General features: G+C 45.1%; 1 protein-coding gene across 2 annotated transcripts in view; it reads left to right on the forward strand.

The window, feature by feature from the left end:
- HRH1 (histamine receptor H1) overlaps nucleotides 1–7,516 on the forward strand; it is a 110,206-nt gene extending 102,690 nt beyond the window's left edge. For both annotated transcript variants that reach the window (XM_070360445.1, XM_070360446.1), the window contains one exon: nucleotides 4,514–7,516. In XM_070360445.1, coding sequence (XP_070216546.1) covers nucleotides 4,548–6,023 — 1,476 coding nt within the window. In that variant the 5' untranslated portion in view covers nucleotides 4,514–4,547 and the 3' untranslated portion in view covers nucleotides 6,024–7,516. The remainder of the gene's footprint in view (nucleotides 1–4,513) is intronic.
- The last annotated feature ends 9,760 nt before the right edge of the window (nucleotides 7,517–17,276 follow it).

The raw sequence follows: 17,276 nt of genomic DNA on the forward strand, positions 1-17,276 counted from the left end.
AGCGACTTAGCACAGGGCTGAAGGAGAAGCTGTAAGGTATGGGGTGTAGGATGTGGGAGTGGAGAAAGCTACAGGCTGAAGCTGTAGGTTCAGGGCTTGTCTGACAGGGATGATGGCTGGAGTGGAGTGGGGTGAGTGGGTGAGACCCTGGAGGCCAACAGCAGAGAGTGATGGAGCAGAGGGCAGGGCTGGGTCACAGGAAGAGAAGGGGATGCTAATGAAGCCGTCACAGGAGGCACCGGCGGAAGACTCAGATAGCTGCCCTGGCTGCGGCAGTGCAGAGCTGGAGGAGAACTTGGAAAAACACGTACAGCGAGACTCTAAAACAGACACTCTGGAAGAACCTTTGGAGTTCACCGACTGCACCTATCACATATGCCCCACGAGAAGACGCAGGCTGAGAGATCCCTCCGATCTGTCTTGGTGATAGAGCTGGGGCAAAGTCACTGGAAGGACTGATGCTGAAGCTAAAGCTCCAATACTTTGGCCACCTGATGCGAAGAGCCAACTCATTGGAAAAGACCCTGATGCTGGGAAAGACTGAGGGCAGGAGGAGAAGGGGACAACAGAGGATGAGGTGATTGGATGGCATCACTGACTTAATGGACATGAGTTTGAGCAAGCTCCAGGAGGACAGGGAAGCCTGGTGTGCTGCAGTCCACGGGGTCACAAAGAGTCAGACACGACAAGGTGGCTGAACAACAACCAAAAAGTCAGTGCTGTTCAAGTAGCTCTTTTCCAGTGAAGTAACCCAAGAGTTCCTTCCATAAAGATCAAATATCTTAGGGTCTTGTTTTTTTTTTTTTGTTTTTTTGTTTTTTTCAGTTGAAGTATAGCTGATGTACAATATTATGTTTATTATAGGTATAACTTATAGGCATACAGCACGGTGTTTTCGTATTTTTATAGCTTATTTATAGTTCTAACATGTTGACTATATTATCTGTGTTGCACAGTGTATCCTTGTAGCTTCTTTGTTTTATACACAATAGCTTGTACCTCTTCATCCTGTACCCATATCCTTGTCTTCCCCCTTCCCTCTCCTCACTGGTAATCACTGCTTCTCTTTATCTACTAGTCTGCTTCTTTTTCTATTATATTCACTTGTTTGTTTTGTTTTTCAGATTCCGCATATAAGTGATAATCATACAGTATTTGTCTTTGTCTGGACTAAGTCACTAAGCATTTGTGTTTTTGTTGGGTTACTGTTGTTATTCAGTCCCTAAGTCATATTCGACTCTTCGTGATCCCATGGACTGCAGCATGCCAGACTTCCCTGTCCTTCACCATCTCCCAGAGTTTGCTCAGATTCATGTCCATGGAGTCAGGGATGTTATCTAACCATCTCATCTTTTGCCACTCTCTTCTCTCTTTGCCTTCAATCTTTCCCAGCATCAGGGTCTTTTCCAATGAGTCAGCTCTTCGCATCAGGTGGCCAGAGTATTGGAGCTTCAGCTTCAACATCAGTCCTTCCAATGAATATTCAGGGTTGATTTCCTTCAGGATTGACTGGTTTGATCTCGTTGCTGTCCAAGGGACTCTCAGGAGTCTTCTCCAGCACAGTTCAAAAGCATCACTTCTTCAGTGCTCAGCCTTCTTTATGGTACTACTCTCACATCTGCACGTGACTACTGGAAAGACCACAGCTTTGACTAGATGGGCCTTTGTCGGCAAAGTGATGCCTCTACTTTTTAATACTGTCGACTAAAAGATGTGTGCAACTTGAGAGTTGTGAGCTAAGTTTTATTTGGGGCAAAATGAGGACTACAGCCCAGGAGACAGCCCCTCAGATAGCTATGAGAGACTGCTGCAAAGAAGCAGTTGGGAAATGTCAATATATACGATTTCGGTGATGGGGAAGTTCAATGCAATCGAGAGCTTACTCTACAAAAGTTTTTCTGCTAGTCACAAGGAGCTCATGTCACCATGAAGGGATTTAGTGTTTTTCTAAATATGAAGAGATACAAGGATTGGGATTGTGAAATCAGTTCCTGAAAATATCTAACTATCTGAAGACCTGTCCCACCAGATTCCCTGGAGAACAGAATGCCTCACTGCACCCTGGATTCCTTCAACAGAGGGGGTTTCAGGTTAACAGCTGCAGAGGCACAAGGTTCAGTCTCCACAGAGGCAGATGGCAAACGCTTGTTCAGTCACTGGCAGATGCTCTTGGCAAGTACCGATTTGTAGTTGACAGGCAAGTACCAATTTGTAGCTGACAATATGCTGTCTAGGTTTGTCATAGCTTTCCTTCCAAGGAGCAGATGTCTTTTAATTTCATGGGGGCAATCACCATCCGCAGTGATTTTGGAGCCCAAGAAAATAAAATCTGTCACTGCTTCCACTTTTTCTTCTTCTATTTGCCATGAAGTGATGAGACCGGATGCCATGATCTTGGTTTTTTGAATGTTGAGTTTTAAGCCAGCTTTTTCACTCTTCTCTTTCACCCTCATCAAAATGCTGTTTAGTTCCTCTTTGCTTTTTGTCAATAGAGTGGTATCATCTGCATATCTGAGGTTGTTCACTAAGCGTAATACGTTCTAAGTCCATCTGTGTTGTTGCAGATGGCAACTTTTATTCGTTATGGCCGAGTAGTATTCCATTGTGCATACATATATAATATGCGACAGTCTTCTCGATTCATTTGTTGATGGACACTTAGGTTGCTCCAGTATCTTGGCAGTTGTAAATAACACTGCAGCGAACGTTGGGGTAGACGCGTCTTTCTGAGTTAGTGTTTTGTTTTTGTCAGATGTACACCCAGATGCGGAACTGCTGGGTCACATTAGTTTTTTTAAGGCACCTCCATACTGTTCTCGATAATGGTTATACAAATTTACATTCTTACCAACAGTGTATAAGGTTGCCCGTTTCTCTACATCCTTACCGACATTATTTGTGTTCTTTTTGCTGATAGCCATCTGACAGATATGAGGTGACGTATCATTGTGGTTTTGACTCACGTTTATTTCCCTCATGATTAGTGCTGTGGAGCATCTTCTCATGTGCTACTTGGCCATCTGCATGTCCTCTTTGGAAAAATGTCCATTAGGGTCTTCTGTCCATTTGTTAATCAGGTTCTTTGGTTTTGTGTGTGTGTGTGTGTGTGTGTTTCCGATGTTGAGTTATATGAGCTGTTGGTATATATTCAATATTCACCTCTTTGTCAATCATATCATTTGCAAATATCTTCTCCCATTCGGCAGACTGTCTTTCCATTTTGTCCATAGATCCTTTTGCTGTGCAAAAGAATTCAAATTTAATTAGGTCCATTTGTTTTGGACTGGGTTTTGCTTTTTATCTTCAAAAGTCATAAGAATATAGCTGTCTAGCCAAGAATTTATCTGGTGTTGCCTTAATGTAGAAATAATGTTTTTTGCTGAATTATTAAGAGACATTTACGCTGTTAGTATTTCTCAGTTTTCCTTAAACTCATACCACTTTTTGATTGATATAAAAATCTAACAACACCTTCTGTAAGTTTTAATACCAACTGTGACCTCCCACCCCAGTTGAGGATCAGCTGTGGCAGTCTGTTCTCAGTATAGCCCCCCAGCAGAGGGTGTGTTACATATTACTTTGCATAGTTTATGTAATGAAAAAAAAATTCAAATATAAAAGTGAAATGATAAAAATGCTTTCTCAGACAACATAATCCTATTCTGATTTGAGAACCATTCATCTAAGCAGATTTTCTACATTTATTTCATGCTTTGTGTGCCCTGGTAACCCTCCCTTATATTGGTTAGCAGTGCTTTAGATGCAAGTAAAAACTCTCACAACAGTGACTTAAGCAAAAAAGATATTGAAGTATTTCTCATAATAACCAGCCTGGTGGAAGAAGACTCCAGGGTCAGCTCAGCAGCTCAGTAACAACTAGACTCTGAGTTGGCATCTCAGTGGTTTTCTTGGTGTTTCCCTGATGGCCCCAAGATGATTGCCATTGCTCCATGCATCACTTCCTATCACAAAGAAGAGGGCGAGTAGGAAACACCCTTGTATTCATGTTGCTCATTTGTCAGAGAGGAAGAACTTTTCCAGATCCCCAACTCTGCCATGAGACTGCCCCATCTACCTCGTCAGCCAGAGGCACGTCTCACACCCGCTCCCAGACCAGCCACTGGCAAAGAGAAACAACGGCACCATATGCAGCTTAGACCAATCATGATGCAACCTACCTCCCAGCACGTGTGTGCAACAGGGGACTTGTACAAACCTCACCTCGTTTTAGCCCATGCCCCTCCACTAGAATGTGAGCTCTTTGAGGACAGAGGTTTTTGCTTTGTTCACTGCTGTATTCCCAGCACCCAGTACAGTGCTCAGCGATGCAACGAATAGTCAATGATTGAAGGAAGGAGGGGATGGCTAAGGAGGCAGGGGGTACAGGCTGCAGGTAACCAGCAGTGTCTATCATCCTGATCGCACACAACCATGGTTTGATGCCTGTGACAGTGCTGAGTGATGCTACTGATCACGGGACCTCTGACCTGAATCCTTGTGTCTTTCCCCCCAGGAGTGAGCCGTAGCTGGAGGCTACACTTGTGCCAATGACCTGTCCCAACTCCTCCTGCGTCTTCGAAGACAAGATGTGTGAGGGGAATAAGACTGCCCCTGCCAACAATGCCCAGCTGACGCCCCTGGTGGTGGTCCTGAGCACCATCTCCTTGGTCACAGTGGGACTCAACCTGCTGGTCCTGTACGCTGTGCGCAGCGAGCGGAAACTACACACCGTGGGGAACCTCTACATCGTCAGCCTCTCAGTGGCCGATCTGATCGTGGGGGTGGTCGTCATGCCCATGAACATCCTCTACCTCCTCATGTCTAGGTGGTCCCTGGGGCGTCCTCTCTGCCTCTTCTGGCTTTCCATGGACTATGTGGCCAGCACGGCATCCATTTTCAGCGTCTTCATCTTGTGCATTGACCGCTACCGTTCTGTGCAGCAGCCCCTCAAGTACCTGCGGTATCGTACCAAGACCCGAGCATCCATCACCATCCTAGCCGCCTGGTTTCTCTCCTTCCTGTGGATTATCCCCATTCTGGGCTGGCGTCACTTCCAGCCAAAGACCCCAGAGCCCCGGGAGGACAAGTGTGAGACGGACTTCTACAACGTCACGTGGTTCAAAGTCATGACCGCCATCATCAACTTCTACTTGCCCACCTTGCTCATGCTCTGGTTCTATGCCAAGATCTACAAGGCTGTGCGGCAGCACTGCCAGCACCGGGAGCTCATCAACGGGTCCTTCCCCTCCTTCTCTGACATGAAGATGAAGCCGGAGAACCTCCAGGTGGGCGCTAAGAAACCGGGGAAGGAGTCCCCCTGGGAGGTTCTGAAAAGGAAGCCAAAAGACACCGGGGGTGGACCTGTCTTGAAGCCACCATCTCAAGAGCCAAAAGAGGTGACATCTCCAGGTGTCTTCAGCCAAGAGAAGGAAGAGAAGGATGGAGAACTGGGCAAATACTACTGCTTCCCGCTTGACACTGTGCAGGCGCAGCCGGAGGCAGAGGGGAGTGGCAGGGGCTACACAGCCATCAACCAGAGCCAGAACCAGCTTGAGATGAGTGAGCAGGGCCTGAGCATGCCTGGGGCTAAGGAGGCCTTAGAGGATCAGATCCTAGGTGACAGCCAGTCCTTCTCCCGGACAGACTCGGACACCCCCGCAGAGCCGGCACCGGCGAAAGGCAAGTCGCGAAGCGAGTCTAGCACAGGCCTGGAGTACATCAAGTTCACTTGGAAGAGGCTCCGCTCGCATTCGAGACAGTACGTGTCTGGCTTGCACATGAACCGAGAGCGGAAGGCCGCCAAGCAGTTGGGTTTTATCATGGCGGCCTTCATCATCTGCTGGATTCCTTACTTCATCTTCTTCATGGTCATTGCCTTCTGTGAGAGCTGCTGCAACCAGCATGTGCACATGTTCACCATCTGGCTGGGCTACATCAACTCCACGCTGAACCCCCTCATCTACCCCTTGTGCAATGAGAACTTCAAGAAGACCTTCAAGAAAATTCTGCACATTCGTTCCTAGGAGAGACTCCCAGGGGATGCAGCCAAGTGACGCTTACTGATGTCCCTGAAGGAAGTGAAGGAGGAAGCCTGTTGCGTTGCCAGGCACCTGGGCCTTCTGGAGTCGGAAGAATGGTCTTAGGGGCTGGGGAGTTTGGAAGGTTCGTAGGCGCAGTGGGAAGAACAGCAGATGGTGGTGGTCAGCAGAGAGATTGTACTCTGAGAGCTGAATGTTTGCAAGAGACTCAGATCTGTCCAAGCTCTCCTGTTTCTCGGGAATGTGGGGGCCTCAGGCTCACACTCTAATTCCAGCTTTCACACTCAAATTATTGGGCGACTCAAGGGACCTGTGGGTAGAGTTCCAGTGGAACTCTGGAGCCTTCTTCAAATGGAGCTCCACGTCTGTGGAGCAGAGACCTTAGACATGCAGATAGATGCTGTCCCTGACCGGGGTCACCTTGAAAGGCAGGACAGCTACTCCACTGTGACTGCCACATCTCAGAACACCTCTCTTCTGAGCCTCTTTTGCAGCTTTCTCCAGATCCAGTGCCTGAACCACCGTGGCTGATTCCACTGTATTATTTCTCACTCATGCACATCTTAAGAGTTGATGGGAAATGATGCAGTCTGCACATCCATCATTTTCAAACCCAAATTCCATTCTCCTATTAAAGAAGAGGTTAAATGCCTCCCTCAAAGAGAAAAGGAATATTTTTTAGATGGTTGTATATTAGAAACGAAAAAAGAGGAGTGGGGAGAAGAAAGCCAATTGCTTGAGGGCTGTGCCAGGTTGATGTCATTTAAGCCCCATGACACCCCACAACAGGAGAATGGTGTTATGAGAAAAGCAAAGGAGGAACAGCGAGGTGCAAGAAGGGACCTGAGATCACACAACTAGTTGTAAGAAAGCTGGAGCAAACATCCTGTGGCTTCAACTCACTGTAACACATTTTCTCCAAAAGGCAAAAATTTGTTCTATTCAGTATACACACACACACACACACACACACACACACACATTCATAATGCCTGACAGTGGTGGCAGTTCACAGGAGTATATTGAGAGGAAGAACAGCTGACATAGAATGTGGCCACAGAGGTGATACTTGAAGAAGGAACAGTATACTTTTTCATCTGGGAATTCTGCTGTGTTTATCCAAGAAACATCATCATGTACTTTTATGGTCATACTTTTTAAGTCAAAACTTACAAAGGAATGGGAACAGGCAGTTTTAGCTGGTGTTTATGTTGCAATCTGGTTGTGATTTATATGCTAAAACTGGATGTTAAACTGTAATACATGTAGCCAGTGGGAGTGTCTGTACAAGCTGGTGTTTTATGTCTCGTGTTCCTGTTTGCATGATCTGTTAAAATGAGAGATTTTTACCTACTAAAATATGATCTTTGAAGCTATACTGTTATAAGGTTGATTGATTTAATTCTGCCTTTCTGAGTCTCTTGGACTTAAGAAGATGTACTGAAATGTAATGTTAAATGGTACAAGATTTGATACAAGGTTTCCCTTTGGTTTCTGGTCATATTTGTAAATGTCTTTAGAAAAGGACTTACTTTTTACAACAAGCTTCCCTCTCTACTTTGCACCTCCCAAAGCTCTTCTCCTTCAAAACTGGAGGAAGCCAGAGACTTTTATCCTGTTTTGGGTTATCCTGGTCTGTTTCCATGTCAGAAACCAGAAGAGTTGCTTCCTGGGTCCCCTCTGGACCAAGGAGCACTTTAAAGTCTTTCTAGAGACACACCCCACAAAGACAAATGGCTAAGTACCCATTCCCGATATTGGTGAACAGGTGAAGCACCTAGTGAAGCCAAGTGGTTACAAGTTCAGACCGTGGTCAACAAGATCTGGATTTGAATCTGACAAGAACAAAAATGGTCAGGATAATCTGCCGCTGCATAAAAAACAAGGTTCCATGCATTACTGTGTATGGTGTTTATGGCGCTTGCAGGGTAAATGGTACCCAGTGGGGACTCAGAGTTTTAAAGTATACTGAGCATATACTTCATGCTTTACCACTTCTATCTAATCTTTACAACCTTGTGAGGCAGATTTCTGTGGTTTTACAAATAGGTAAACCATAGCACAGAAGGGTTAATAAGAACCGAGTCTAAGACCTGATTCTGGAATGGGCTTCCTTTCCACGGTATCAACCTGTTCTTCCTCCAGCTCTCTGTATGATTGAATTAACTGTTGAATTCATGAAAGGCAGTGGATGAGCGTGCAGACATAACTCAGCCTTAGCCCATTCAGGAAAGAATTAGTGGCTGATGGCTTACACAAAATCCAGTTGAAACCAGGCTCTCTGCTCCAAATAAAAAAATAACTGCCTTCTTGGAAAAGGCTGTTAAGAGAACTTGATTACAGATTAAAACTTGATTATACATTTTAGATTAAAAAGAAGCCACCCCCTTGGGTTTCTCTTTATGGACTTAAAGCTGATGAGCTTGAACTCAATTCCTCCCCTGACCAGTGTGCGAAGCTTACCAAACATTGGCTTCTTTTTAACAATTTACAGGGTTTACAACAATGCGTGTTGGATGAGTTTTTTAAGAGCAGTTTTCTGCAAGTTGTTAAGTTAGAGTGACAGACATTTGTTTTTCCTCACTGCTGCATGTTGAGGAAGGTTCCATATGCTTTGTCCCCAGATCACTGCTATTGCAGGGAGAGGCCAAGTGGCAGAGAGCGGAGCGATAGAGGTGAAGAGACTGCAGGTGAAGAGGGGAGAATGATGGGTCAAAACACGAGGAAACCAGGGGAGGTGGGGGTGTTACTGAGTCCAAGCTCCTACTGCTCCCGCACGACAGGCCAGTAAATCAAGAGATGAGTTGTTTGAGCAAAGAATACTGACTTTACTTTGAAAACCAATGGACCAAAAAGAAGGTGGACTAGTGTCCCAAAGAATTGTCTTCCCTGAGTTAGAATTCAGGCTTATTTTATACTAAAAGGGGAGGGGATAAAAGAATATATTCTTCACTAATGTGTTCATAGTTTAAATATATTCAAAGGAAGAATAAACCCACCCTTAGCATTTATTTTCATCCTTCAGTTCAATTCAGTTCAGTCGCTCAGTTGTATCCGACTCTTTGCGACCCCACGGACTGCAGCACACCAGGCTTCCCTGTCCATCACCAACTCCCGGAGCTTGCTCAAACTCATGTTCATCGAGTCAGTGATGCCGTCCAACCATCTCATCCTTTGTTGTCCCCTTCTCCTCCCACTTTCAGTCTTTCTCAGCATCAGGGTCTTTTCCAATGAGTAAGTTCTTTGCGTCAGGTGGCCAAAATATTGGAGTTTCAGCTTCAGCATCAGTCCTTCCAATGAATAGTCAGGACTGATTTCCTTTAGGATGGACTGGTTGGATCTGCTTGCAGTCCAAAGGACTCTCAAGAGTCTTCTCCAGCACCACAGTTCAAACACATCAATGCTTTGCGATCAGCTTTCTTTGTAGTCTGAAGGCAATATGAAAACCATCAATTACATCATCATATGAATCTATAAAAGCTTGCAAAGCCATTCCGTCCAGTAGAAATTGCCATAAACTTTCAACATTGCTATGTTAATGTTACTGCAAAGGCTGGGTTTGCCTTTTGGTGCATGTTGAGCCAAAAGACACAACCAAACCCAAGAGCAGGAAAAGGAAGAATTTATTCTTTGCAGAATAAGTATTTATTCCTCGTTGTAAGGAGAACACCAGAGATCTTTCCCAAAGCAGTTGTCTCCCCAACAGCAAAATTGGGGAAGATTTAAGCTAGGGTTGTTTGCATATTCATGAAGGAGCTGGGGTGTTGATTGAAGTCACAAGAATCAGAAAAGGTCAACATCATCATCCTTCAGGTTGCAATTGATCTGGTGACTGAGCTCCTAAGGCGTGGGGTGGGGCGGGGTAGGGGGGGATTGCAGGGGTTGCAAATTAAATTCTGCAAAGCAACTCAAGAAAGTGCTTCAGGCTAGTATTTACCATTGAAACAGATCTGGGAGTCTTTACAACAGGTATTATTTCTGCTTATCATTACTTCTCTTGCTTGATAACAGTCAAGGTGTTCCTGCAGGGTTTTTTTTTTTTTTTTTTTGCTGCTGTTGTTCCCTTAAGATCATTAATTACTGAGACCTGTTCAATGATAAGCACTGTGGCCAGGCTCAGATCACAAAATGACTAAGGCCAAAAATAGCTTCTCTTATGTCAAGAAACCAATGCCTGGTTCTCTTTCTCTGGAGACCTCCTACCTATCTGCTTACACTTATAAAATGTGCGGGGAGCGAGCTCCGCCTCTGGCAAAGGTCATGAGGAAGGAGGCTTGGCATACGCAAAGGCGGGATCAAGCCTCAGGAGTCTCCCTGGAAATTCTTGAGCAATCTACCCCCAAAACCAGAGTCTGCCTACTTTCTGCTTTGTGCTTTCACCTACACCTCTGACTTTACGGGGGGCTGTCCCCCACTACCTCTCTGAAAAAAGAGTTAGCTTACAGCTCCAGTTAATAATTCCTGGATGTGACAGTGTTTAACCTACAAACTCCTTTGGAAATCCTCTAGCCTGCCTGAATAGGTTTTTCCGGCCACATGTGATTGTTCAGAGCCTCCCAACTGTGAGAGGCAGGAGATGTTCTAAACTGTCTAAACACAGATTCTTTTGAGTAGTCAAAAGATTGATTAGAAATTGTATTGGTGAAGGATTTTCACTTGTTGGGCCAAAGTTTCCATATCCAGATCCCTGCATTGATTAATTAATTTTTTTTTGGAGGGTGGCTCTGACCAACCACCTTTAGAAAAATAAGTTTTCTGAAGAAAAGGTCTTAAAATGTTAACAGGCCTCGGGCAGAAGATGATGCAAATCACCTAAGCTTTTGCATATGATAAGTTTGCAGGAAGAAAGCCTGGTTTGCTGCAAGACTCTACCCCTTCCCCATTATCCTCTATGCATAACTTAAGGTATAAAAACTACTTTGAAAAATAAAGTGCGGGCCTTGTTCACTGAAACTTGGTCTCACCATGTCGTTCTTTCTCTTACCTTCTGTAATTAAGCAATTGTCTCCTGATCTTCGCCTACGCCGTCTCTCCTTCGAATACCCTGGATCAGCCGGGGCTGGTCCCCGGCAAAAATGTCCATTCAGAAAAATCCACGAGTCTCCAGATTTGGCCATTTGATAAATCGGTCATTTGCTTGGCAGAAGATTGCTTGTCTCTCTTTTGAAGATGGGTCTTCTAGGAGAGAAACGTAAGTCTCAAGAGCAAGACGAGGAAGATTCTGGGCTGTCCTGGCTGTGATGCATGTGAAGAGCCGTAAGGAAACAACGCTGCTAAGACCTACGTGGCCAGCACATCATGCCACAGTTTCTTGAGCTTACAAAACCTAGGTTGTGCAATGGTTCCCATTGTGCGGGGATGTGTGATGCCCTCAAGTGAGCTGTAAGAGAAGTGATGAAGGTACGCTGACTTGGATCACTGTGGTCTTGAATAAGTGTAATAGGCCTCGCTGCCCCACTATGTCTGAGAATGTTCTGTCTTTTTATGGCTCCTGGTCATGCCTCTTTCTTGAGGCTCACCATCTTGGTGCTCCAGTGGTCTGTCTCCCCAGTACTGGGCAGCAGGGGGGGATCTGCTCTGAGCCTCACCCCAATTCCCTGCTAACATGGAGGCCACATTTGTGACTTAGGTGACCATCTACGTGGGATGCCCAGACCTCATCTAATAATTTAACAAATGCTTTTGAGCACTTCTTGGGCCAGTCCTTGGGACCAGGCCTTAGGAGACAATAGAGGTCATGTCAGATATGGTTTCCACCCCATGGATCTACTACAGGCTTGCAAGTGACAGAAACAAACGTTGTGAATGGCTACTGGCATGTTTCGTGGGATCCAGGAGCACTTGGGATGACCTCACTTCTGAAAGGCTCAAGTCAAGTCAGCTTCTGGAACCTCATCAACCAGAATCCGAGGACATTCCCACTAGAATGCTGCCACTGACTTACATGAATCATTCCTATTTCTACTTGCTCTGAGCATCAGTTCAAAACTCTAAAGCCAGAGTGAAGAATCGTCTCATGTCCGCCTCTGCTGCAATCAGCTCCAAAGGGAGGTGGGAGCAAGTTGGCATAACATGGGCAGAGGACCAACAGTTCCCAGAGGAGCAGGAATCACTGTGAGCAGAGCAGAAACTCTAAAAAAAAAGACCAAAAAAAGGATTCATTACAAAGATCTTGAAGTCCAGCAGAGGAAATCTTATAAAGAACTACATTCAACTCAGCCTCATAGATGCTTAATTAACTGAAACTCAGGGATAGGTGGGTGTTAGGCACATTTTCACTTAGAAGGTGACATCGCCACTTATCTTTTTTAAAACCAAGTTTATTACATTCAATATATACAGTAATGGATGTGTGCTCAGTCACTTCAATTGTGTACAACTCTTTGCAACCCCATGGACTGTAGCCCGCCAGACTCCTCTATTCATGGGATTCTCCAGACAAGAATACTGGAGTGGCTTGCCATTTCCTACTCCAGGGGATCATCCCCACCCGGGGATCAAACCCAAATCTCCTGTGGCTCCTTCGTTGCAGGCGGATTTTTTACTCCTGAGCCACTGGGCAAGCCTGATGTATACAGTAAAATACACCTATTTTAAATGCAGAGCTCAATACATTTTGACAGATGTGTACAACCATGTCATCTCCATCTCAATCAAGATATAGAAGACTTGTATCACCTTAGAAAGATTCTCAAGTCCCTTTGCAGATAACGCTCTCCTTTAGGCCCCAGGCAGCCACTGAAGTGACTTCTGTCACTATAGATTAGTTTTGCTGATTCTAGAACTTTCTGCACGTGGAATGATACAGTATGGACTCTTTCTCCGTTAACATTTTGTCTAAGATTCAACCACATTTCAAAACCGTGTTTTGGAGCCTAAGAGAAAGAGAGAGGATGTTGTCGGGATGGAGACATGAAAGAGCAGAGTGTGCTTTAAACACCAGAATCAGTTTAGTGTGACCGACACAAGCAGTCTGAGCAGGCAGTGGCAGGACAGGAGCCGGATAAAGTGGAGAGAGATGATAACGTTGACTTCTACCTGAGCCCTGCACTCTTGAAAAACAGGGATGGTGAAGAAATCTCCCAACTCTTTTGTCCTCTGGAAATGGTTTACTGCAAAGAAACACCTCTTCCCGTAGGACCTACATAAGATTCCTGATTGCTTCACTCAGTAGCTCTGGCAAGGTGACACACAGTGCTTCTGAATTCCTATTCTTTACCACATAAAAGATTCCCCGAGGTACTGTTTCCACTGATCAATAGAACAAAATGCTGGTCAACAAAATTTTAAACTTCTCTCATTTTTCCAGTCTCCTTCATTTTTGCACGCCCTCAGCCTGAGTCTGTGTAGTCAAAGCTATGGTTTTTTCCAATAGTCATGTAGGGATACAAGAGTTGGATCTTGAAGAAGGCTGGATGCTTTTGAAGAACGATGCTTTTGAACTGTGCTGTTGGAGAAGACTCTTGAGAGTCCCTTGCACTGGAAGGAGATCAAACCAGTCAATCCTAAAGCAAATTAATTCTAAATATTCATTGCAAGGACTGATGCTGAAAGTGAAGCTCCAGCACTCTGGCCACCTGATGCAAAGAGTCAACCCATTGGAAAAGACCCTGATGCTGGGAAAGATTGAAGGCAGAAGTTCTAAGAAGGGGGTGACAGAGGATGAGATGGTTTGATGGCATCACCATCTCAATGGACATGAGTTTGAGCAAACTCTGGGAGATAGTGAATGACAAGGAAGTCTGGCATCCTTCATTCCATGGGGTCATAAAGAGTCAGCCATGACTTAGCGACTGAATAACTGAACAGCAACAGCCCAAGGTGAGCTTCCCAGGTGGCCTAGTGGTAAAGAATCTGCCTGCCAGTGCAGGAGACATAAGAGACGTGGGTTTGATCCCTGGGTCGGGAAGATGCCCTGGAGGAGGTCATGGCAGACCACTGCAGTGTTCTTGCCTGGAGAAACCCACCGACAGAGGAGCCTGGTGGGCTACAGTCCCTGGGGTCGCAGAGAGTCAGACATGACTGAAGCAATGTGGCACACACGCACAGCCTGAGTCAGCATATGACTCCTTCTGCGAACATGCAGGCCTCAACCGAAAACATCCTCTGACTTACTACTGTTTAGTCAAGCCACCCTTTCTTCCCACTCTTCCACATCTAGTTCTTTCTGGCTTTCTTCACTCTTCAAGGAAAAACTCTTTTTGCCTAATCCCTGAGACACCTGCAAAATCACATTTAGAATCAAACCCCACACCCACCAGTGACACTCAGAGGGCTCAAATAAAACCTTGTGCACACAAGGACGCAGGGACTCCATAGAGAGTGAAGCAGACCTGCCTTTGAGTGTTTGAGTGTCTCCTGCATAGACACAGGTCAGCAGTGGCCTGCTTCAGGGGCAGGGGCTCTGGGTGCAGCAGACCCGGGAGGCGCAGTGTGAGCCCCGCCATAGAGCCACCAAGCAGACAACCCACTCACTGGAGAACAATTGCACTGAAGAAGTCCTCACACTGCTGGGAAAGTTCTAGGGCCCACAACAGAATTCCCAGCCTGGAGATCCAGCAAAGGGTTTGAGAACCCCCTAGAGAATTGGACTTTGAAGGCCACTGGGATTTGATTACAGAACTTCCACAGGATAAACAGACTCTTGGAGGGCACAAACAAAACCGTGTGTGTGCACCAGGACCCAGGAGAAAGGAGCAGTGACCCCACAAGACACTGAGCCAGACTTGCCTGTGAGTGTCCAGGAGTCTCTGGTGGAGGTGTGGGTCAACAGTGGCCTGCCATGAGATCAGGGGCACTGAATACAGCAGTACTGGCATAAGTCCTTTTGAAGCAGGTCACCATTACTGCCATTACCCCTACCATAGTTTGGCCTCAGGCCAAACTACAGGGAGGGAACACAGACCCACCAATCAACAGAAAGTTGGATTAAAGATTTACAGAGCATGGCCCTGCCATCAGAGCAAGACCCAGTTTCCGCCATAGCCAGTCCCTACCATCAGGAAGCTTCCACAAGCCTCTTATCCTTATCCATCAGAGGGGAGACAGAGTGGAAACCACAATCACAGAAAACTAACCAAACTGATCACATGGACCACAGTCTTGTCTAACTCAATGAAACTATAAGCCATTCCATGTAGGGCTACACAAGATGGATGGCTCATGGTGGAGAGCTCTGACAAAATGTGGTCCACTGGAGAAGGGAATGGCAAACCACTTCAGTATTCTTGACTTGAGAATGCCATGAACAGTATGAAAAGGCAAAAAGATGGGATACTGAAAGATGAACTCCCCAGCTCAGTAGGTGCCCAATATGCTACTGGAGATAAGTGGAAAAACAGCTTCAGAAAGAATGAAGAGATGAAGCCAAAGTGGAAACAATCCCCAGTTGTGGATGTGACTAGTGATGAAAGTAAAGTCCAATGCTATAAACAACAATATTGCATAGGAACCTGGAATGTTAGGTCCATGAATCCAGGTAAATTGGAAGTGGTCAAACAGGAGATAGCAAGAGTGAACATCGACATTTTAGGAATCAGTGAACTAAAATGGACTGGAATGGGTGAATATAACTCAGATGACCATTATATCTACTACTGTGGGCAAGAATCCCTTAGAAGAAATGGAGTAGCCCTCATAGTCAACAAAAGAGTCTGAAATGAAGTACTTGGGTGCAATCTCAAAAATGACAGAATGATCTCGGTTTGTTTCCAAGGCAAACTATTCAATATCACAGTGATCCAAGTCTATGCTCTAACCACTAATGCTGAAGAAGCTGAAGCTGAACATTCTATGAGGACCTATAAGAACTTCTAGAACTAACACCAAAAAAAAAGATGTCCTTTTCATTATAAGGGACTGGAATGTAAAAGGAGGAAGTCAAGAGATACCTGGAGTAACAGGAAGTTCAGCCTTGGAGTACAAAACGAAGGAAGACAAAGGCTAACAAGTTTTGTCAAGTGAACGCACTGGTCATAGCAAACACCCTCTTCCTACAACACAAGAGACAACTCTACACAGGGACATCACCAGATGGTCAATACGGAAATCAGACTGATTGTATTCTTTACAGCTGAAGATGGAGAAGCTCTATACAATCAGCAAAAGCAAGACTAGGAGCTGACTGTGGTTCAGACCATGAACTCCTTATTGCCAAATTCAGACTTACATTGAAGAAAGTAGGGCAAACCACTAGAGCATACAGGCATGACCTAAATCAAATCCATTACGATTATACAGTGGAAGTGACAAACAGATTCAAGGGGTTAGATCTGATAGACAGAGTGCCTGAAAAACTATGGACAGAGATTCGTAACATTGTACCGGAGGTGATGATCAGAACCACACCCAAGAAAAAGAAATGCAGAAACGCAAAATGGCTGTCTAAGGAGGCCTTACAAATAGCTGAGAAAAGAGGAGAAATGAAAAGCAAAGGAGAAAAGGAAAGATATATCCATCTGAATGCAAAGTTCTAAAGAATAGCAAGGAGAGATAAGAAACCCTTCCTAAGTGATCAGTACAAAGAAATAGAGGAAAACAATAGAATGGGAAAGACTAGAGATCTCTTCAAGAAAATTAGAGATACCAAAGGAAAATTTCATGCAAAGATGGGCTCCATAAAGGACAGAAATGGTATGGACCTAACAGAAGCAGAAGATATTAAGAAGAGGTGGCAAGAATACACAGAAGAACTCTACAAAAAAGATCTTCATGACCCAGATAACCATGATAATGTGATCACTCATCTAGAGTCAGACATCCTGGAATGTGAAGTCAAGTGGGCCTTAGGAAGCATCACTACGAAAAAAGCTAGTGGAGGTGATGGAATTCCAGTTGAGCTAGTTCAAATCCTGAAAGATAATGCTGTGAAAGTGCTGCACTCAATATGCCAGCAAATTTGGGAAACTCGGCAGTGGCCACAGGACTGGAAAAGGTCAGTTTGCATTCCAATCCCAAAGAAAGGCAATGCCAAAGAATGCTCAAACTACTGCACGATTGCACCCATCTCACACGCTGGCAAAGCAATGCTCAAAATTCTCCAAGTGAGGCTTCAACTGTACGTGAACCGAGAACTTCCAGATGTTCAAGCTGGATTTAGAAAAGGCAGAGGAACCAAGATCAAATTGCCAACATCTGTTGTGTTATAGAAAAAGCAAGAGAATTCCAGAAAAACATCTACTTCTGGTTCATTGACTATGCTAAAGCCTTTGACTGTGTGGATCACAACAAACTGTGGAA

This window comes from Bos mutus, chromosome 22 (genome assembly GCF_027580195.1).
Source record: "Bos mutus isolate GX-2022 chromosome 22, NWIPB_WYAK_1.1, whole genome shotgun sequence".
Taxonomy (NCBI): domain Eukaryota; kingdom Metazoa; phylum Chordata; class Mammalia; order Artiodactyla; family Bovidae; genus Bos; species Bos mutus.